The sequence below is a fragment of the Myxine glutinosa genome, chromosome 8 (genome assembly GCF_964187855.1).
Source record: "Myxine glutinosa chromosome 8, kmMyxGlut1.1, whole genome shotgun sequence".
In the NCBI taxonomy this organism is placed as follows: Eukaryota; Metazoa; Chordata; class Myxini; order Myxiniformes; family Myxinidae; genus Myxine; species Myxine glutinosa.
Genome location: NC_136268.1, coordinates 35,599,660 through 35,624,520, shown reverse-complemented (window position 1 = coordinate 35,624,520; position 24,861 = coordinate 35,599,660). Strand labels below are relative to the sequence as shown.

The window sequence follows — 24,861 nt, the reverse complement described above, 5'->3', positions numbered from 1 at the left end:
ACTTTTCCACCTTGTCAGGAGGAAAGCACACAGAGTCGGGGAGCAGCTGGGTACGACTGGGTACGGTGGGTACAGAGAGGGATGGGGTTGGGACACAAGATTTAGAGGCAAACACAGAGTTGAGGCATTCAGCTTTTTCATGTGCGGACTCAGCCGTGTAGCCGTTTGAGGTGAGGGAGGGGATGGAGGGGGAACAAACACCAGAAACAGATTTGACCAGATGCCACCAGGATTTGGAAGAGGGAGACAGTAAGAGAGTTCGATCTTGAGAACGGTGAGATATTGTTTCCTGGCTCTCCTGAGGGTGGACACACACTTGTTTCGGGCTTTGTTAAAGGAAATGAGATTTCCTTCCATTGGATTTGCTTTCCAGGAGACGAAAGCAAGTTGTTTCTGGGCAACAGCCTCACCACAAGATTCCGTGTACCATGGACGGGAGGAAGGGTATGACAACTGAAGACGAGATGGGATAAATCTGTGCATGAGAGAGAGCAATTTACTTTGGAAGAATTCCCAGGATGAGTTGATGTCAGAGGCGGTAGAGATGGGAGACCAGTCCAGATGATTGATGGCTGCTTGAAGACCGTGCCAGTTGGCCTGAGTGAAATGCCAGACTCGTCGACGCTGAGGAGGCTCTCTGAGAATGGTCAGAGATGTCCACAAGTTATCACAATGTTAAAACACAATGTTAAATGATGATGATGATAATGATGTTAAATGATGTCCACAATGTTAAACAAAACGTATTATTCCAACTAAAGCCATGGCGGGAGTATGCGCTCTACTGAGTGGCGTTCTAGTTGGTGTTAATATTGTTTTGTAATAACATTAATATTATGCTATTATCGTTAGTTTTGTTATTAGAAGCAGCCTTGAATAAACGCCACGATAAAGCTAACTTAACATGGATATACACCTCAACATGCACCCCATTGACGGCAATGGCAGGGAAAACCCGCTTGGGGGAGAAAAACGTCTTGGGGTGGGGGGAAATGAATGCGCTACAACCTTCATTATTTAACCCTTAGTCATTCTCTCAAGTTTGGTTGAGATTGGATAATTAACGACAGAATGTATCGCGGTCAAAAAATCAGACAGACAGACAGACGCCAAATTGCGTATTTTAGTATGATGATGTACATATGTTGGAGTAATAATCCCCTGTGTCTGCAGCAGGGGTCAGTAAACCACTTGCACTGTAGCATGTGTGCAGGCAAAAAATCGTAAGTGGCCTTTCCCTCTCCTCCTCGTCGGGGGGAGAGGAGGAGGGTGAGTTTTCACCCATGACCGAACCTTGGGTACTACCAACACCTATGCAAAATTTGGGATCAGCCCGGCCCTATTTTTTTTCTATGATTTTTAGATGTACATACGAAGAGTTCATTTGCAAAAGCCGATAAACGCCATTCCTGTCAAAACTGAACTAAGCATGCCATGATGCAGCTCACAGTGCCGTCTTTGCAATTACCAAATTGTTGTTCTGCAAAACTCAATATAACCTATATAATTATGTACTGCTATTCAACACTTCATTTCAGAAACGGATAAGCACCGTGCGCGCTTTTTAACAAAACTCGATATTGTTACGGATTCGTCACTTCCGTTGTGGTGGTTTTCATCCACTGTAAATATTTCTGATTCCAGGTACTACTATTGTTTTCAAAAGGTTTATTGTTCATGAACTGTTTTCAAAAGGTAAAAAAGTTAATGTTAAAAGAAACAGGAAACCTGATCGGGAACCGAACGACGAAGAGGAAAAAGAGGGAGAAAAGAAGGCGGAGCGAGTGAGTCAGACAAGAAGGAGCCGAGCTACTTGCGGTATGGAGCGAACGTTGGCGAGCAAGAGTCACGAATGAACTTTTGGGTTTTCCAGGAAAGGGATTCCTGCGACAGAGTGGTTATCGCTGTGACAGATTAACCTGCGTGTCAGGTTTTGCGATCGATTCAGGAGAGAATCATCGTTGTGCCGTTGCGCCACGAGACCGGGCCGTCGGCCATTTTGACTCGCGCAGGACTTGCGCTTCGCTCACGGTTTCGTCTCGTTTCGACCATTTTCACCGCCTTCAGACGTCGATCTGGGGTGTGTGTGTGTGACGTGGCTTTTGAGTGGAAAGCCTGCGTGTCACCGACTGTGAGCTGTGGAACGTCCATACCCGAGGGTGTGATCTCTCAGTCGCCTGGAGGGCGCCTTTGGATTTCCCAGACGCCTTGAGGGCACCTTTGCCCCGCTTTGGCAGCGGGACTGTTCTTGCCATCCGAACGGGATTCTGGTCCCGATTGGACATCGTTCTGGCGATCGCTGGAGCGAAACAACTTTGTCTTGAAGCCGGGAATAAGAGACATTGGGGATGTTCTTGTTTCACTCACTTGGAGCACAGTGCGTTATATATTACAAAACTGATGGTACCATCATAGGAGATATTGATTGTACTTTTGAATACTATTATTGTTGTACTGTTATTCTTGTGTGATCTTAATACAATATTTGTTTGTGAGTAACAATTGGGGTGGCTTCTCCATTGATCTTTGACATACAGAATAACACATTTTTCTGCCGTGACTCCTCTCGGGGCTCGGAGGTACACCGTGACCAGGGGGTCGGGGAGGAGCACGTAACAATATGTCCATTTAACGAATCAGTGCACATCATCATAGTCATGTGATGCAATACGTCAGTGCCCATGTTCTGACCAAATAAGCAAATTTCTCTCGAAATAATGTACAGTTTTGACAATATTGAAGAGCATGTGGTGCTCTCACCATTGGGACATAAAAGGAAGCGGCATCCAGGCAATTCTGATGAAGCTTTGGCAAAGAGAGCTCAACATAGTGGTCACAGTAAAAATCCGGCTATTTCATGTGCGCACCATGTACGTGATATGTGCATGGCATCTTCCCTGTCTGTTGATGATCTTTCACTAAAATCCTACATCAATGGGCAGCTTTATTATATGGAAAATAAAGTCAAACAGGATGCTACTACATTTCAAACAGGACGCCATCAAACAATAATTGTATTTTGAGAAATTTAAAAAGGCGTTTCCTGCACTAGTTGAAACGGAATGTTCTCCAGACTATAACGTCGGTCACGTTGGATGGGTCTTCGAAAGAAAATGGATGCGCGTAGTCTCCCAAAGCACTCATTTAAACGTGTTTTAAAGTATTTTCGGAAGCACCTTTTTTTGGAAGAAAATATTTGGATGGAGAAGAAGATTTATTTATTTTGGATTTTGTTTTTGGACCTTTAGGTATTTTTGGAAGCTATTTTTCAGCATCACCACTCATTTATATCTTGGCTTCCATAGGTTTATGTACATTGCAATAAGTGAAGAACCACAAGCTCGTTTTTCCTTACAGAAAGCTGCACACCCAATTTCCATCCACTTGGTTTTCCCTTGGAATTGAGCACTTCGAGACTGCATCTTGAGTTGTAATGTCCCCAGTTGATGCATTCGTGACATTAACACCACACACGTCACATCGTCATCCACGTGCATCAGGCATGATTTCAGACCTTAACTACCTCGGTTTTTTTGTGAGCACGATATTTTAACTCATTACCCTGCGCTCGCAAAGTGAAAAGCAGGGTTAAGCATTCAGTTGCATACGTGCTTACGTGTGGCGAACGTGCGTGCGTACGTACGTGTCTGCATTTTTAAAATCGATTTTCTCGGCAGGCAACCGTTTGTCAGATTGGCACGAAATTTTACCATAGGAGTGCTTCCACCTGTATAATTTTTTAAATCATAATTATGACGTCATAGGTCACGTGGTACGGACGCCATCTTGGAAAAAGGTTACACCTATATATCTCACAAACCAATCAATGGAAAAAATTTAAACATTGCTCATTGTCAAGTACTCCCCATGGGGAATAAGATATGTTAATGATGATGTCATCAGTGCCTTCGTTATGACATCATATTTTGACAAGTACAACACTTGACCTGAACAGTATGGAAAAAAAATTCCTCTGCAACTGATAGTCCGACGGACACGAAATTTTCAGAATATGAGCGTCTCCTTCTGTATACTTTTTTATGATAATTATGACGTCATGGGTCACGTGGTTCAGGCACCATCTTGGAAAAAAAAAAAAGGTGCACCTCTAAATCTCGGAAACCGCTCCATGGAAAAAATTGAAACATGGCTCATTGTCAAGTACTCCCCGTGGGGAATAAGATATGTTAATGATGATGTCATCACTGCCTTCATTATAACGTCATAATTCGACAAATACAACACTTATCCGATCATTATGATTTTTTTTCTCAGCAACTGTTGATCTGATGGACACAAAATTGTCACCAGAGGAGCGCCTCCTCCTTTAGAATATTTTAATGATAATCATGATGTCATAGGTCATGTGGTACAAGCGCCATCTTGGAAAAACCAAAAACCGTTGCACCTGTACATCTCCAAAACCACTCCATGGAAAAAATTGAAACGTGGCTCATTGTAAATAACTCCATATGGGGAATAGGTGCTGTTAACGATGACGTCATTGGTGCCATAATTATGACGTCATAATTCGACAGGGACAATGCTTAGTCTGATGAGTTTGAAATTTATTGAGCGTGATCTATGAAACAATTGTATTGGAGAATATAAATTTATGATGTCATCGCTCACATGGTCTGGCAGCCATATTGGATTTTTAAAATGTTCAAAAAGAGAAGAGTTGGCTCGCACCAAGTTGACTGCGCAGGGTAAGTATTCCATGAATACCATCTAGTTCATTTTCGAGTTTAATTTACGATTATAAATCGAGTTGAATTTGGGATGATAATAACAATAATAATAACCACATATAGCAAAGCATAGACATTAATCTTAATATTGTAAATCTGATGAACATTTCACCTTTTCACCTTTTCCTCCCTGTATCCCCGGTGGACCAGGAAATCCCTATAAAAGAAGAATGAAAATGCAATGTAAGTGAAAGACACTAAGTGGTAAGTACCACAATCACCATGCATCCATTTATCAGCCAGTAACTGCACCAAACAAAGTACAGTATAACTTTCCAGGAGTTGTGTCGAGATGAAGACAAATAAGCAGCCATATATATATATATATATATACATATATATATATATATATATATATATATTTTCTCCCTGTAATCCCCATAATCCTACATTCCTTTTATTCGTCTTTCCCTTACTTGCCTGTAGATCCTCTAAACCTCTTTCACAATTCTCCTCCCATTTTCCTCCCTTTTGTCATTTCATTCATTATCTATCAATGTAGAAGCTTCATTCATTATCTATGTCATTATCATTATCACATTATCTATGTCATTATCTATGTAGAAGCTTCAAATGATGCATCATTTAGAAGTAAATTATATCAGGGAGCTAAATCTGAAGATTATAGAATATTGGAGATAATAAATGTCTATTAATCTTTTAAACGATTATACATGTGTATATATACAGTCACGTGAAAAAGTAAGCACACCCCATGTAAAGTTTTGACATTTTCAACATACTTCAACGTACAGCAATTTGATCTTCATTTCAACAATATTGATAGATAAAGGTGATATAATATAACAAATATCATGAAACATTTACATTTTGTAGTCCATTGTATAATTTCAATAAACATAAATGCAAATTTCGCATGTGGAAAAAGTAAGTACACCCCTACATTTATCACTACTTCAAATACCTAAAATTAGAATCAGGTGCACCAGCTCAGGTGCAAATGATTAGAACATCGTTAGAGAGGATCTTGGAGGAACCAGTCTTATTTAAACCTCAGACATTTAGTTTGGTTTGCTCTTTGTTGTTGAAGTGTGTGGCGTCACCATGCCTAGATCAAAATAGCTCTCTGAGGCCTTCAGAAAGAAGGTTATAGATGCCTACGAGTCTTGGAAGGGATTTAAAAAGATCTCCAAACAATTTGAAATCAATCATTCGACTGTCCAGAAGATCATCTACAAGTGGAGAAGATTCCAAGCAACAGCCAACTTGTTCAGGCCAGGCCGCCCCAGCAAGTTCAGCCCGAGAGCAGACCGCAAGATGCTGAAATAAGTCTCTAAGAACCCCCAGAATGTCATCACGGGACCTACAGGTAGCACTTGCCACTGTTGATGTCAAAGTGCACGAGTCTACCATGAGAAAGAGGCTGCACAAATTTGATTTGCATGGCAGGTGTGCCAGGAGGAAACCTTTGCTGTCCAGAAAGAACATCAGGGCAAGACTGAAGTTTGCCAATGAACACCTAGGCAAAGACCAGCACTTCTGGAACAATGTGCTCTGGACAGATGAGTCAAAGGTAGAGCTATTTGGCCACAGTACCAGAAGACATGTTTGGCGAAAACCAAAGACAGCATTTGACCACAAGAACCTGATACCAACTGTAAAGCATGATGGAGGAAATACTATGGTTTGGGGCAGCTTTGCTGCATCAGGGCCTGGGCAGCTCACAATCATGGAATCCACTATGAATTCTTCATTGTACCAGAGGGTGCTTGAGGATAATGTGAGGCCATCTGTCGGAAAGTTGAAGCTCAACCGAAGGTGGACCTTGCAACATGACAATGACCCTAAACATACCAGTAAATCCACCAAGGAATGGCTGAAAAGAAAGAAATGGAGGGTTCTGGAATGGCCAAGTCAAAGCCCGGATCTAAATCCCATCGAGATGTTGTGGGGGGATTTGAAACGAGCTGTGCATGCAAGAAACCCCTCAAACATCGCACAGCTGAAAGAATTCTGCATGGAGGAGTGGGCAAAAATTTCTCCCAGTCGAAGTCAGAGACAGGTAGACAGTTATAAGAAACGCCTACTTGAGGTTGTTTCTGCTAAAGGGGGCAACAACAACAACAACAACATGCATTTTAAAGGCCATTTTCCCTGCTAGAGCGGGGGTTAGCCTTGCGGTCCCCATGACAATCTTCTCCATTTTGCCCTATTTTCTGCATCTCTCCTTGTTAACCCCCTTGCCCGCATTTCTTCTTCCACCATCTTTAGCCAAGTCTTTTTCGGTCTTCCCCGTCCTCTGCTTCCTTCTACATTCATTTCCATCACTCTTCTCAACCAGTCACTTTCATCCTTCCTCAACACATGACCAAACCATCTCAACCTGTTCCTCTTCACAGCATCAATCACAGGCTCTATTCCCATCATCTTTCGCAATTCATCATTTGTCTTCCTCTCTCTCAACGATACTCCACACATCCACCGAACCATTCGCATTTCCACCCTTTCCAACCTTCGTTGCTGCTCTATGTTTATTACCCATGTCTCGCTCCCATAAATCATAACACTTCTCACACATGCAGCATACACCTTTCCCTTCAGCTTCAACGACACTCCCCTCATCATCAGCACGCCCCCCAGTTCCCGAAACTTCTTCCATGCACATCTCACTCGAGCAACCGTTGCCGAGTCTGATCCACCTTCTCCATTCAGCATGTCTCCGAGGTAGCAAAATGTTTTCACACCTTCCAGCTTCACGCCATCTCCAAGATCCAACTCAACATTTCCTCCATCTGCAGCTCCCTCTGTGCACACCTTACATTTGAATGTAGCTGCCACACTGGTTAATGACCCTCTCAGACCACTACATTTTTGATGAACCCACTCAGCGCACATTGTACATTGAATGGAGTTCACTCCGACACCCTTCCTACACACAGCACAGGGCCACTTCCCAGTTCTTTCCACCTCACCACATGCTTTACCACTTGCCATCACCTTCGTCTTTCCGATATTCACCTTCAGACCTTTTGTCTCCATACATTCCTTCCACGTGGTCATCTTTTCCTTCAGTCCATCCATACTTTCCGCAATCAACACCAGATCATCTGCATACAACAACTCCCATGGTAAACCCTCCTTTACGTTCTGAGCCAGCACCTCCATCACAGCTACAAATAGTAATGGACTTAGTACCGACCCCTGATGCACTCCCACCTTCACCTCAAACTCACCACTGTTCCCGTCCTTCGTCCTTACAGCTGTGCGCGCTCTTTTGTACATTGCCATCACTACTCTGATCAACCATTCCTCCACTCCTAACTTCCTCAATGCCCATGTCAATACTTTGCGTGGTACCCTATTGAATGCTTTCTCCAGATCAACAAACCCAAGAAACAACTTCTTCCTCTTCTCCATGTACTTCTCCTGCAACTGCCTCACAATGAAAAGCGCGTCTGTCGTTCCTCTTCCTGGCATGAATCCAAACTGCATTTCGTCGATCTTCACTTTCTTCCTTATCCTCCTCTCCAACACCCTTTCCAATACCTTCATTCCATGCTCCAATAACTTTATCGCTCGGTACGAGCCACACTCCAGAGGGTCACCTTTCCCCTTGTATAGAGGGACGAGGGTACTCAGTTCCCAATCCACTGGAATGCGGCCTTCTTTCACCACCAGATTACAGATCTCTGTCATTCTCTTCACACCCCAACTTCCCGCTGCCTTCAACATATCTCCCACAACTCCCGTCGGCCCTCCCGCTTTTCTACCCTTCATTGCTTTTATCGCTTCCTCAACTTCCTTCTCAGTTATCTTCTCTGCCGGTCCTAAAACAGGGTTACTCTCTATGTTGCCATCCCATTCATTCTCTGTATTCAACAGCATTTCCATATATCTTTTCCATCTTCCTTTAATTCCATCTGGGTCGACAACGATTTGTCCCACTTCATCCTTCAAGCAACTCACCCCCATCACATCACACCTCTCTTTCGCTATCTGCTTTGCAATCCTGAATACTGCTTTCTGACCCTCTTCCGAATCCAAGCGTTCTCCAAACATTTTCCTACATGCCTCCTGTGCCTTTGCTACCTCTTTCTTTGCAGCCTTCCTGGCTGCCTTATAACTTTCATGCTCTGCTGTTTCTGCTCCCGTACCCTTCGCCTTCTGCCACTCCTTGAACTTCTTCCTCTTCACGTCAATCCTCTTTCCAACTTCATCATCCCACCACCATGTTTCCGAGTGCCTCGGTGGTCCTTTTGTCCATCCACATACCTCACCAACGGCTCCCAACAGACGAGCTTTCATTGACATCCAACCACTTTCAAGCTCAACCACATCATCCTCGACCCTACTCAGCCTCTCTTTTAATGCCTCCCTTACTGTCACCTCTTTCAACCTCCACACCTTCATTCTCGGTTGGTACTTCACCCGCCGAGCTCTCCTCGCACCTTTCACTCTTACGTCGCAGACAACCAAGTGGTGCTGTGAAACAGCCTCCTCCCCCGGGATCACCTTTGTGTCCTGGAGGTGCCCCCTATCTCGCCTACGCAACATCAGGTAGTCAACGGTTGTCGTCGACCCACCTGACGTGTATGTAACAAGCTTATTATCCTCTTTCTGGAACTGAGTTTTACAAATCAACAAATCAGCTCCATCAGCAAACTCCAAAATCCTTTCACCTTCTCCATTTCTCACACCATATCCGTAACCCCCATGAACTCCGTCAAAACCATCCATACTCCTTCCCACATGTCCATTTAGGTCTCCTCCTACCACAACAACTTCCTCATCTTTCACGTTTTCCATCAGCTTCTCTATCGCACACCAGAACGTGTCCTTTTCTTCATCGCTTCGACCAACCTGCGGAGCATATCCCGAGATGACGTTCACCAAGAGCTTTCCAATCATCATTTTCACCATCATCAACCTATCACTCACTCTAGTCACACTCACCACACTGTCTACAAACTCCTCAGAAAACAGGACACCAACACCATTCACGCCCTCCGGGCAGCCTTGCCACACAAACTTGTATTTCTGTCCCTGCCTACCCTTCACCATTCTCACACCACTTCCCTTCCATCTCGTCTCTTGCACACAACATATGTCCACTCTTCTTCTGACCAATACTTCCACCACTTCTCCTGATCTCCCTGTCATTGTCCCTACATTCCATGTCCCAAACCTCAGAAACCGATCTCCACTTCGGGCTGTACCCTGCCCATATGTAGTTGTAATTGTCATGGTTCCCTTTTTTTTTGAGGCAATGTTTTTATGGCCGGATGCCCTTCCTGACGCCAACCCTCTTAGTCGTCTCTTACGACACGCAGGGATACGGTGTACCTATTCTTATCCAGGGTACACACCGGGAAACGTTTAAAACATGGAAATTCTGGGGAGTGGGGGGTGGGGGGGGGGTGGGGGGTGGTGTCAAGGGAAAGATAAAATGAAAATAAACCCCTTCAGCCGGCACTTAGCTTGGCTTCCCAAAGAGTACTTTCAGGAGCTTGGCGGCTGTTGAAACTGGGGTAGCCACTCATGCGGGAAGTGGTCCTGACATAACGATGGATTGAATCTGGGAAACAAAGCTCCGAAGAATTGCTGAAACACGAACCCGTTCGGGCATTTACCGGGTGAGAGTCGTCCATGCTAAAGGGGGCAATACCACCTATTAGAGCCAAGGGTGTACTTACTTTGTCCACATGCGAAATTTGCATTTATGTTTATTTAAATTATACAATGGACTACAAAATGTAAATGTTTCATGATATTTGTTATATTATATCACCTTTATCTATCAATATTGTTGAAATGAAGATCAAATAGCTGTATGTTGAAATATGTTGAAAAAGTCAAAACTTTACATGGGGTGTACTTTCTTTTTCACGTGACTGTATATATATGTGGGAGCGTACAGCTGGATCAGCACATCGCTGCGTCCTCGGACGACTCCTCAGCACCATCCCAACACACACCACTGTGTGTGCTATGGAATGAGGTGTCGGATTGCAAATCCTGCCACCAACCTCCTTGAGTGAGGACCTAGTACACTGGTACTCATTTACGCCAACCTCGGAAAGGATGAGCACAGGCTGAGTCAACCCCACCTGGTATTAATTCAACAGCTGAACAGGATTCAGAACTTAGGACCTTAGGATCCCAAGCCCACCAACCTAACCAATAGGCCAACACCAGGTATATCATAGTTAGAGATTGAAAGTTAGATGTCGGCAAGAAACCAAACTAATTTAGAGGAGTTAACTGATGGTGAAAGGAATGAGGCACGAGAACCAATATTAGAAATGGTGGAAGTGACAAAATGTGTCCTTAATATCCACTTCAAGAAAATAAAATAAAAACTCATAACTTTTACAAGTGTAGTTGCAAAGAGTCAGATTGATTATATCTATTTGTGCGAAGGATTTTTAACAGAAAGGTATAAGCAATGTGAAAGTAATAGTCAGTAAAAAAATGTTTGACTCTGCATCGATGGTAGTTGGAGATTTTCATATCACAAATGAAAAGAAAAACAAGGGCCTCAAACAAATTATGTGTGCAAAAGTTTGGAAGCTTAACGATGCAAAAAGAAGTGAAAAATTTCAAGACGAACAGAAAAATAAGATGAAGTTTATAACTTCTAAAGATGTAGATGGGATGTGGACTCAAAATGAAAAATGCTTGGATGAAGACAGGAAGAAATGTTTGTGGAAAAACCAACCACAAGTGGGCTTCCAAAGAAATGAGAAACATGGTGGTGGAATATTAGAGTTCAAGAAGTGCTCCAACCAAAGAAAGAAGTTTTTTTTAAAGTGGCAAAAGAATAAAGATCCTCAAGATAAAGAAGATTATAAACGTTTGAAGAAGGAAATAGTGATAGGAAAGAACACAGCGTAGGAACAATGGGGAAAAAGATCAAGCACATCAGAAAGCAAGAATACATTTTTCGAAAAAAGTCTGAAACATGGTAAATGATGGAAGATATGTGATAGAAGTTAATTGTTTGAAAAACAAAAATGGAGATCTGGTGAAAAAAGATGATATCGATAGGGAATGGAAAAGTTACTTTGAAAGGCTCTGGAATGCAGAAAATGAATGGGAGAATGACGTGGATTGTAATAAAGTTGAAGGTGCAGAAGAAGAGGCATGTGAAGAGGAAGTTGAATTAACTATTAAAAGATTAAATAAACGAAAGACAGCAGGTCCAATTGGATTCATAATCTAAATGATGGAGTTGGTTGGAGATGTAGGAATCAAATGGATGAGGAAGTTTTGTGGAATAGAAAGGTCGCTGGGAAGAAGGAGTGATTGTTGAAGATTGGCCAATAGCACAAGTGTGCCCTTGTTGAAGATGAAAGGAGACTGACAGCCCATCATTATGGTTTTTGAAAAGGTAGTTGATAAAAGAGCAAAAAGGTTTGAAATATCGACAACAACCAGTTTGGTTTTAAGTCAGGAAGAGCAAACAAAATAAACAATTTTTTTATTTGGAGGCATCGTCAAGAGAAGTATGAGAGAGCCACCTTTAGAGGCCCTTTTTCCCGCAAAGCGGGGGTTGGGCTTTTTTGGGCACAATGGTCCCCTTGTTGAATCACTGTTTTACGGCCGGATGCACTTCCTGCCGCCAACCCTGTTAGTCGCCTCTTGCGACACACAGGGAATTACCAGTGAACTGGTACTCAATTTGCCGACCTCAGGAGGAAGACAGGCTGAGTCAACCCTCTGTCGTTAATTCAGCGATCGACCGGGATTACGAATCCAGGATCCTAGGATCCCAAGCCGGCACCCTAACCGCTAAGCCAACACCAGTCAAGATAAGTATATGGTAAGGAAAAGGAAACTAAATGACGTTTTCATTAACGTAAACAAATCATATGATTCAGTACCAAGAGCAGTTGTTGAATGGGCTCTCAGACAGCAACTCGTGCCTGAAGAAATGGTACCATGAAATGGGGTGAATAGGGACAGCAAGGTGAATAGGGACACAAACTGAAAAAAAGTTCGGAAACTTTTTTCGCTGAAAATTGATAACCATGCTGATTTGTTGATATTTGGGTTGAAAGTGTTCTCTTGTTTTAAAAAAAAGCAACTTATAGTCCCTATTAACCCCATATATGGGTTAAATAGGAATAAATAGGATTTTTATGGCTGTCCCTATTCACCCCGTTTAATGGGTGAATAGAGACAGTCACTAATACAAAAAAATAATAATCAAGAAACAATCCTGAGTTTCCAACTTATTGCTAAATTGATAGCTCAAATGGATGCACATAATATGCACCCATAATATAAACCACGGTGCCAATGAAAAAGAAAAATGGGATAAAAAGTTTCTCCAAACTGTCCCTATTTCTTGATTATTATTTTTTTGTATTAGTGACTGTCCCTATTCACCCGTAAAACGGGATGAATAGGGACAGCCATAAAAATCCTATTTATTCCTATTTAACCCATATATGGGGTTAATAGGGACTAAAAGTTGCTTTTTAAAAAAACAAGAGAACACTTTCAACCCAAATATCAACAAATCAGTATGGTTAGCAATTTTCAGTGAAAAAAGTTTCCGAACTTTTTTTCAGTTTGTGTCCCTATTCACCTTGCTGTCCCTATTCAACCCATTTCACGGTAATAGTAGACATGGGAATGTATTTTTAAAAAACAATCAAGAACTATGGCAAAGACCAGCTTGGGATGCACTGAAATATTTGAAGTCAAGGTAAGATTAAGATTACATCAGGGATCAGTTTTAAATCTTCTACTGTTTGAAATAGTGATGGAAGAATTGGTGAAGAATGAAAGGTTGTGATTCCCCTTCGAGTTATTCTACACTGGTGACTTGGTATTGAATCTTCAAAGTGAAAAAGAAACAAAGTAGTGAATAGGAAAAGATAAATAAATAAAAATTCCAGTGAAGAATAACTTAGGAAGAGAAGACTTGGTCGGTGTGGTCATGTGCAACGAAGATCAGAAGATGAAGATGTAAAGAAAACAATAAAGCACCTGGAAGAAGGAAAGAAGGACGTACTAAAAATACATGAATTGAAAATGTCAAGAAAAAAACAAAAAAAAAACACCTTTAGAGGCCATTTTTCCCTGCAAGCGGGGGTTGGCCTTTTTCGGGGACCGTGGTTGTTGTTGTTTTGGTCCCCTTTGATATGGAATATTTGTGTTTGCATGAAACTGATACAATGGATAGATCCGTATCAAGGAATGCCATCATTCGACCAATCCCCTGAAAATGGGGAAATGCACATAAAACTGGTGGTGTTGTTGTTGTTGTTTATTGATCTTAACTTCTTGAACCAAATCGTATTTCAGTGAAATGATTCGGCATGTGCTTATAATCCATATCAAAGGTAGAGTACTTAAAATAAGCTTCTTAGAATCAATTTACCATACCAATCTAGGAAAGAAGCCAAAATTAGATTTATGAATGAGGCAATATTGTGAAAAAGAAAGAACAAAATATCAAACAAAGATTAAAACTCACAGGATATCCACGATCTCCAACTAGGCCTGCGAGGCCTGACTTCCCCTCTGTACCCTGAGCAACAATATGGCATCAGATTCAGAACTGGGATAGATATGAAAAAATAATTAACAGGAAAAAACAATGTATACATTAACCTGAGAATGGCACCCATTGCGACCTATTCAATCTCCAAGAGATTTACACTTAGCCAGGTATGTCTTGGCAATGGGGCCCCTGATTGGCTGTAAGATGCACGTGACCATGCTTTATATTCCCAACAAATCATGGACCCAAAAAAGGGAATACATGACAGCCTCCACAGAAATGATGGGAATTCCTTTTTGTTGCATTTGCTGATTAATTTATACGTTTTTTCCCGTTGAACTCAAAATGAAAAATTCAATTGGGTTTGAATAATTCTCAGTTTTTCTTGAGTGTTGAGTTTAATTTCTCCTTTAAGTTCCATAAATATGGAACAGTTTCTCCTTTAAGTTCCAGAACTTTCCATTCCATAAATAGGTGCAAAACAGCGATTTATACCAAGATTAACAATCAACACGTGTCAGCCAACACTACTGTCACTTAGGGAAGGTTGATTAGGTTTACCCTTCACTTTTTGGTTTAAATTATATAAACACAAACAGCAGCTCCGAGGGACAAAATAGATGGAGATGGACAAGGGATGCTGGTAAGAATGAGGCATAGAGGGGATGCAGGGGGTGGATGGGATGGATAAACTGAGGGATCAGAAGTAACAATACCTGGGAGAAAAGGAGTGAAAGATAAGCATGTGAGGTCAGAAATGGAGACAGAAACAACAACCCGAGTAGATCAGCCCTACACGAGGAGAGGCCAGATTTTATCACGGACACAAATTTGACAATTTCAAACAAGGCACGATTTGTCACATGGAAAATTGGACGAAAACACGACCAGCAACCCAAAAAGGAAAAGAAAACAGTAAACACAACGTATCTGGCCTGGGAACCTTGCTTTGTTGAGCTGGAGGGAGGAACTCACAAATCGACCCCGGAACGTAAAGGGCCGCGTTTCATTGGATGTGATGCCATACGATAAGATGACGTGTGATAAGATGTGATGACATCATATGAGGTGCGATGCGATGAGATGTGATGATATGAGATGACATGACATGTGATGTGATATCGCATGAGATGAGAGGTGATGTGATATCAGATGAAATGAGATGTCATGACATGACATGTGAAGTGAAAACGTGATGACAACATACGAGATGAGATGTGATGACATAGTTTGAGATGAGAGGAGATTAAATGAGTTGGGATGATACGAATTGTGATGAGATGAGATGACATGACATTGCATCTGATGACATCATATAGGATGTAATGAGATTACATATGTAATGAGATGTGATTGTATCCTTTGAGATTAGAGGAGATTGTATGAGTTGTGATGAGATGATATGTGATGTGATGACATCATAAGAGATGTGATGACATCAGATGAGGTGCGATGGGATGAGATGTGATGATATGAGATGACATGACATGTGGTGTGATATCAGATGAGATGTGATGTGATGATATGACATGTGAAGTGAAGACATGTGATGACAACATACGAGATGAGATGTGATGACATCGTTTGAGATGAGAGGAGATTAACTGAGTTGGGATGATACGAATTGTGATGAGATCAGATGAGATGACATGACAATGCATGTGCTGACATCATGGAGGATGTAATGAGATGAGATATGTAATGAGATGTGATTATATCCTTTGAGATTAGAGGAGATGTTATGAGTTGTGATATGACATGTGATGTGATGACATCATAGGAGATGTGATGACATCAGATGAGATGTGATGATATCAGATGAGATGGGATGACATGACATGTGATGTGATAACATCATATGAGATGAGATGACATGTGATAAGATGTGATGACATCATATGAGGTGCGATGGGATGAAATGTGATGATATGAGATGACATGACATGTGATGTGATATCGGATGAGATGAGAGATGATGTGATGACAACATATGAGATGGGATGACATAGTTTGAGATAAGAGGAGATTAAATGAGTTGGGATGATATGAATTGTGATGAGATCAGATGAGATGACATGACAATGCATGTGCTGACATCATAGAGGATGTAATGAGATGAGCTATCTAATGAGATGTGATTATATCCTTTGAGATTAGAGGAGATGTTATGAGTTGTGATATGACATGTGATGTGATGACAACATAGGAGATGTGATGACATCAGATGAGATGTGATGATATCAGATGAGATGGGATGACATGACATGTGATGTGATAACATCATATGAGATGAGATGACATGTGATAAGATGTGATGACATCATATGAGGTACGATGGGATGAAATGTGATGATATGAGATGACATGACATGTGATGTGATATCGGATGAGATGAGAGATGATGTCATGACAACATACGAGATGAGATGTGATGACATAGTTTGAGATGAGAGGAGATTAAATGAGTTGGGATGATACGAATTGTGATGAGATCAGATGAGATGACATGACATTGATTGTGATGACATCATATACTATGTAATGAGATGAGATATGTAATGAGATGTGATTATATCCTTTGAGATTAGAGGAGATGGTATGAGTTGTGATGAGATGACATGTGATGTGATGACATCATAAGAGATGTGATGACATCAGATGAGATGTGATGATATCAGATGAGATGGGATGACATGACATGTGATGTGATAACATCATACGAGATGAGATGACATGTGATGACAGCATATGAGATGAGATCATACAAGATGAGATGAGAGTTTGGTAAAAGTATCTCTCACACAAAGGTATACTTGATTTGTGAAAATAAAATGGACGTGAAACATTGATGGATGATGAAAATGCTTGCATGCAACCAAGTGTTGCGACTCTCGAAAATATGAACAGTGGCTTTTGGGCAATCACTGAATCTATGTGCATGACATTGCAGCAGATGTGTGCACTTTTGAAGTGTGGAATTCATCATTCATTTGCACCTGGAAATCGTTAAAGTAAGCATTAAAAGGCTTCGCAAAGAACTGTCCTTTGATCAGAAAGCAGTCACGACGGGGGAGTACCAAACCGTTCCCCATATATAGTCTAGATTTGTGACTGTGAGGTTTGACAACACAAGGAATATCTTGCAGGTGATGTAGAGTTTCCAAGTGATGAGGATGTCCCAAAACGGCTGCGGAACCACCTTAAAAACATCTTCACCTTTGTCATTAAGATGTCATCACCATGGGACTAATGCAGATATGTGTAGTAAGGGACAATGTCTCGGAAAATAACGTTTCATTCACTTAATCTTACTTTCAAATTTTGGAAATCAACAAGTACAGCTTAATCTTGAATTAGCCCCATATTATTTGGATTTAAACGAATTTTCATCCAATTGAGTCACAATAATTGTTGATATTTTGATTTGAGTTCATTCAAAATTTCAGAATGAAAGTTTATAGTTGCAATATTAGTAAATTTAGAGGTGCAATAAAAATTTGCTCGAGCTTGATTACACTCAGTCATTCTTAACAAGTACGACAGCTTAATGGAGTTGTGCTGCGACATATTGCCGATAATCGTATTGACCCGAGATTATTTCTAGTTGAGATGAGGAGCACCAAAAACCCACCACACTTCACAAAAACACACCTCTTTATGAAAAACAACAAACTACAGTCACTTTTAAATGCATTGCCTTCACAGAGAGCTCGTCAAGCTCGATGATATTACCTTTTCTCCTTGTCGACCATCAGGACCATCTTCACCCATAACTCCAATATCACCCTGACGATGGGACAGGTATAAATTGATATTGAAATCAATGCTCAAACAATGCCTGGATTTTAATGGTCTGATTAACTGGATCCATTCAAGAACTCTTTGGTTACTTTTGTGAGAGCAATCTATTTTGTGAGTTAGCTAAATTAAGAAAGGGGATTTGCATGTCAGAAAGGTGAAGGTCAACATTACATATATTTTGTAACTTCAATGGAGATTTTACCAGCTTTCCTGGTGGACCATTTTTGCCATCCTGACCCCTCATGCCTGGGTGTCCCTGAAGAAGAAGAAGAAACATTGCAAAACATAATAATAATGTGCATTATTAAGGGAATAAATAATATGACATTAAATTTTATCATATTTTGATTATACCACCAAACTCTGAAATCATTTAATTTCACAACGATTTTCGTTTTATTTATTTAATTGTATTTACTAGATTTACTAGAAGCACACACTCTCTACGGGAGTGGCCAGGGGTCACGTGGTCATATTATTATGTTTATGATTATTAATACCATAGCGGAGTACCCACCCGATGGGCGATGATCTTGTTCCAAATGTGCAACACGTTCTTCTGACACATCCCTTATTTTGGGCGGTGTATTGGCAACAGACCGCTGCCTCAATCGCTCCCAAAAATAAAACGAACCTGGGTTACATATATGATGCAACCACATGCATACTGCTTATGTGCATAGCGCATACATAATACATTATGGTTATGTGTTTCGAAACTCTTCCATGACTTTTCAAAATTGTATTTTTGGCTGATTGGGAAAAATTGTGACCTTGGAAATGTTTAATATTTATACAACCCACGCATGGGCCTTATAAAGCCAGGACAATAACAACAGGACAATAGGCAAGGACGAGCAATAAGACAGAGCTGCAAGATACAGTCAGGGTTACGCAAGACAATATATCAACATGTGCAGTGTTTGACTTTGCTGACGAAGATATCTTGGCACTTTTGCTCCAAAATTGGGTATCCTCTGAGGTACCATATATTGGGTACCATATACCATTGTGTTATTCCACATTGCAAAAAATTACAGAAACAAGTGAATAAAAAGATTTATGCTAAATTAAAAAGGCAATGTAGGGATGACAAACTACAGTCTAAAAAAGGTCCTAAACAAGATAGGGATGATGTTGGTTTAGACTTAGAGAGTAGCTAAGAGTATTGCCATCACATAACAATCCCTACATCACTGCCTCCAGACTATTGTCTCGGGCTAGGCCTAGCTAGAAGTATTAGAAGCTCCTATATTTCATTTCTGCATAAGTATAAGAAGCTCCTGTATAATTCCAGGGACTTCTTGCAGCTTCAGTTGTCTTTCCTACTTTTCTTTTTTTATCAACTTAGAGTAACCAATCACAAATGGAGATAATTATAGAATGTTGTTATTAGAGATGTTCATGCAGTTTGTAAGAAGTTGATGATCATGTCCTGATATAACATTATACTCGGACTGCTAATTTGTACAGTCTCATTATGTGGCTACACTACAAGAGTAATCAAGTACTGTCGTAACCAGTGAAATGTTTGTCGAAGCTTGAAGCAATAACTGATGAAGTGTAAATGAGGCAGTGATGTAGGGATTATGTGATGGCAATACTGTTAGCTATTCTCTAAACCAACATAATCCCTATCTTGTTTAGGACCTTTTTAGACTATAATTTGTCATCCCTACATTGCCTTTTTAATTTAGCATACATTTTTTTATTCACTTGTATTTATACAACCCATGCATGGGCCTTATAAAGCCAGGGTAAGCAATGACATGAAAAGTAATTGTGTTTTCTTTGGTAAACAATTGAGTTGTACAATTGTCTAACATAATGGTACAGACATAGCGGATGTGCATTTCAGCTGCCTAGTTTGATCCTCAGCATAATTATGAAACAAAGTGTGCTCTCCGTTATGTCAATGCCAATCTATGGACATGTCTACGATAGTATTAGATGGTGGATGGCATTAAGATTTTACAGAGTCTTTAAAAAAAAAGAAGAGTAGGTGAGTTACCACCGGCACATAGACAAATTCCAAATTCCTGCCAGCTTCAGTCAAACATCAGACTTGGACAGCCGATTCGTGAAAGGCTTGGACCAAACATACAAGCTCGATGAGCCACCAACCCCGACTTATTGGGAAAAGATCATACAGAGGAGAGTTTATAGTCAAGCAACTCCCAAAGAGGTTTCCTTCATATAGCATTCCTTCACACACCAAGGAATTCATACCGGGTCTCCGTCAAGTCCTTTGTCACCTTTTGGTCCGATAAGTCCATCAGATCCCTGTGGGGAAAAAAAAAATTACATTTTTCCCGAAGAGAAACTTTGTTGCAAATTGAAATTAGTCATGGTAGTGACTCCAGCCAAGTTATTTCCTGACTTTGCAAACAAATTACAATGAACAACAATCAGCATCATATTACTCCAACAAATGTATATACCTGCACAGGACTGGACAAAGGAGCTATTACTACAACTGTCTAGAGGTGTATTAGTGAGCGCTGGGTTATTTTACATTTCATTTTTTAAAATCCAACTGGAGGTCAGCAGTTCAAACTCCAGCTGAGTCATACCAAAGAATTTAAAAAATGGTACGTGCTGTTTCCTTGCTTGATACTTGGCATTTAAAATCGTAGAGCACTGACAAACAACCACATGTTGGCAATATTTAACACAGGCTTTGATGGACCTAATGGCCTCCTGTATTATTGATGTTTCTTCAGAGGAACTATTATTATTAGCCTGATCCCCCAGGCAGCAGCAGATGGGGTTATGCAAGCGTGTGTTTGTGTGTGTGTGTGTTTGTGTGTGTGTGTGTGTGTGTGTGTGTGTGCGTGTGTGTGTGTGTGTGTGTGTGTGTGCGTGCGTGCATCCGTCCGTCCGAGCCATAACTTTTTTACCATTTGAGCTTTTCTCATTAAATTTTCAACAAAGCTTTATTATGAGAATATGGAGAAGCCAAATTAATAATCTGGTCAAAAGGTCAAAGGTCAATGTCACATAACATCATCACATAAACATTTTAAGAATTTGCAGATTGGGTTACTGAATTGGTTCACCGATCAAAAGCTAGAAGCCAATTGCTTCTTCTTTTTTTTTTAAGATAAAAAGGTCAAAGGTCAAGGTTGCATAAAATATCGATGTCAGTGACCCAATATGACCCAATTCATCGAGTGTAACCAATGTTCTGTCAATAAAGTCAAAGTTCAAGTTCACAAAATCATCAATTTCCTATTTCTTTTAAATTTTAGCAGGGTTTGCATATTGGGTCAACAACAACACAACAACATGCATTTTAAGGCCATTTTCCCTGCTAGAGCGGGGGTTAGCCTACATATTGGGTATTGGGTCATTGGAAGCTAATTGCTTTTGAGGTCATGGTCGCCTAAAATCGTCAATATTTTTGTCTTTTTTTACCTGTTTTAGTCATGTCTAGCATCCAGAAAAAGAAGAAGCCTGAATATAAAGTGGACATGGACGGGCATTGCATTTTTAGATGCTTTCTCGTTATTATTATTATTATTATTATTATTATTATTATTATTGAGTAAAGGCAGATTCTGATCCATCTTTCTATTCCCTATCTGGCTGGTGGTGATAACAGATGCAGGGGAAGGGGATGGATAGGGGAGGGGGCTAAGGGATGGGTGGTGGAGAGGGCTAAGCAGACAGCACAGTGCCAGGTATCTATATGCATTCACTAAATATATCCAACTGACTAACAGGGTTTCAGGTTTCATTTGTAGGGGGATCAATTATAAATCAAAAGAGGTAGAATTAATTCTGTACAGGAAGTCAATGAGGCATAATATGGAATATTGTGTTCAGTTTTAGTCACCACATCTGCGTAAAGATGTAGTTGCCCCAGATATGATCCCACATAGAGCAACCAGAGTGATCCCGGGCCTAGCTAGACTAAGCCATGAGGAGCAGCTGAGAAAGACAGGATTTTCTCAATTAGGAAAGAGACGATTATGAGGGGATCTGATAGAGATTTCTAAGGTAACGAAGGGAAGCGACAAAATAGGTGTAGAATAATTTTTCAGCGGAATAGGTGATAGGACAAGGGGTGACTGTTTAAGAGTTAAGAAGAAGAGATTGAAGACAGTAGTAAGGCAGGGAGGGGTATTCACTCTGAATGGGAAATGTATGGAATGGTCTCTCTGCAAAGGTCGTGAAAGTATAGTCAGTCAATAGCTTCTTGTAAATTATTGCCAATCTCTATTAACCCATTGCACCGATATATGGAATCTACATTGCAATGGCCTATGGGATTTTTATACAAACACAACAAACAACGCTTTGAATTACACCAGAAATGTTTCAAACGTTTGAAAACAAATCAAACTGTCCAATTAAACAATTACCTTTTCTCCTTCATGTCCCTGAATACCTTGCGGGCCCAACTTTCCCAGAAAACCCTGGTAATAAATTGGGGGTCAGGGATGAAAGGATAAAAGGATGAAAAATATCAATACTCAAAGGATGAAAAATAGAAATATATCAAAAATAGAAATATATCAAAAATAGAAATATATCAAAAATAGAAATATATCAAAAATAGAAATACTGTATATCAAAAATAGAAATATATCAAAAATAGAAATATATCAAAAATAGAAATATATCAAAAATAGAAATATATCAAAAATAGAAATATATCAAAAATAGAAATATATCAAAAATAGAAATATATCAAAAATAGAAATATATCAAAAATAGAAATATATCAAAAATAGAAATATATCAAAAATAGAAATATATCAAAAATAGAAATATATCAAAAATAGAAATATATCAAAAATATAAATACTGTATATCAAAAATAGAAATATATCAAAAATAGAAATATATCAAAAATAGAAATATATCAAAAATAGAAATATATCAAAAATAGAAATATATCAAAAATAGAAATATATCAAAAATAGAAATATATCAAAAATAGAAATACTGTATATCAAAAATAGAAATATATCAAAAATAGAAATATATCAAAAATAGAAATACTGTATATCAAAAATAGAAATATATCAAAAATAGAAATATATCAAAAATAGAAATATATCAAAAATAGAAATATATCAAAAATAGAAATATATCAAAAATAGAAATATATCAAAAATAGAAATATATCAAAAATAGAAATATATCAAAAATAGAAATATATCAAAAATAGAAATATATCAAAAATAGAAATATATCAAAAATAGAAATATATCAAAAATAGAAATATATCAAAAATATAAATACTGTATATCAAAAATAGAAATATATCAAAAATAGAAATATATCAAAAATAGAAATATATCAAAAATAGAAATATATCAAAAATAGAAATATATCAAAAATAGAAATATATCAAAAATAGAAATATATCAAAAATAGAAATACTGTATATCAAAAATAGAAATATATCAAAAATAGAAATATATCAAAAATAGAAATACTGTATATCAAAAATAGAAATATATCAAAAATAGAAATATATCAAAAATAGAAATATATCAAAAATAGAAATATATCAAAAATAGAAATATATCAAAAATAGAAATATATCAAAAATAGAAATATATCAAAAATAGAAATATATCAAAAATAGAAATATATCAAAAATAGAAATATATCAAAAATAGAAATACTGTATATCAAAAATAGAAATATATCAAAAATAGAAATATATCAAAAATAGAAATACTGTATATCAAAAATAGAAATATATCAAAAATAGAAATATATCAAAAATAGAAATATATCAAAAATAGAAATATATCAAAAATAGAAATATATCAAAAATAGAAATATATCAAAAATAGAAATATATCAAAAATAGAAATATATCAAAAATAGAAATATATCAAAAATAGAAATATATCAAAAATAGAAATATATCAAAAATAGAAATATATCAAAAATAGAAATATATCAAAAATAGAAATATATCAAAAATAGAAATACTGTATATCAAAAATAGAAATATATCAAAAATAGAAATATATCAAAAATAGAAATATATCAAAAATAGAAATATATCAAAAATAGAAATATATCAAAAATAGAAATACTGTATATCAAAAATAGAAATATATCAAAAATAGAAATATATCAAAAATAGAAATATATCAAAAATAGAAATATATCAAAAATAGAAATATATCAAAAATAGGAATATATCAAAAATAGAAATACTGTATATCAAAAATAGAAATATATCAAAAATAGAAATATATCAAAAATAGAAATACTGTATATCAAAAATAGAAATATATCAAAAATAGAAATATATCAAAAATAGAAATATATCAAAAATAGAAATATATCAAAAATAGAAATATATCAAAAATAGAAATATATCAAAAATAGAAATATATCAAAAATAGAAATATATCAAAAATAGAAATATATCAAAAATAGGAATATATCAAAAATAGAAATACTGTATATCAAAAATAGAAATATATCAAAAATAGAAATATATCAAAAATAGAAATACTGTATATCAAAAATAGAAATATATCAAAAATAGAAATATATCAAAAATAGAAATATATCAAAAATAGAAATATATCAAAAATATAAATACTGTATATCAAAAATAGAAATATATCAAAAATAGAAATATATCAAAAATAGAAATATATCAAAAATAGAAATATATCAAAAATAGAAATATATCAAAAATAGAAATATATCAAAAATATAAATATATCAAAAATAGAAATATATCAAAAATAGAAATACTGTATATCAAAAATAGAAATATATCAAAAATAGAAATATATCAAAAATAGAAATATATCAAAAATAGAAATATATCAAAAATAGAAATACTGT

The 24,861-nt window shown here is 38.1% G+C and overlaps 1 protein-coding gene across 1 annotated transcript in view; it reads right to left on the bottom strand.

The window, feature by feature from the left end:
• LOC137432052 (uncharacterized) overlaps positions 1–24,861 on the bottom strand; it is a 61,510-nt gene that overhangs the window by 29,876 nt on the left and 6,773 nt on the right. Inside the window, exons 3-8 of the mRNA XM_078783184.1 lie at positions 22,395–22,448; positions 20,257–20,310; positions 18,230–18,283; positions 17,959–18,012; positions 14,200–14,253; positions 4,864–4,908 (exon numbers count right to left, since the gene is read on the bottom strand). Of these exons, the coding sequence (XP_078639310.1) occupies positions 4,864–4,908; positions 14,200–14,253; positions 17,959–18,012; positions 18,230–18,283; positions 20,257–20,310; positions 22,395–22,448 (315 nt within the window). The remainder of the gene's footprint in view (positions 1–4,863; positions 4,909–14,199; positions 14,254–17,958; positions 18,013–18,229; positions 18,284–20,256; positions 20,311–22,394; positions 22,449–24,861) is intronic.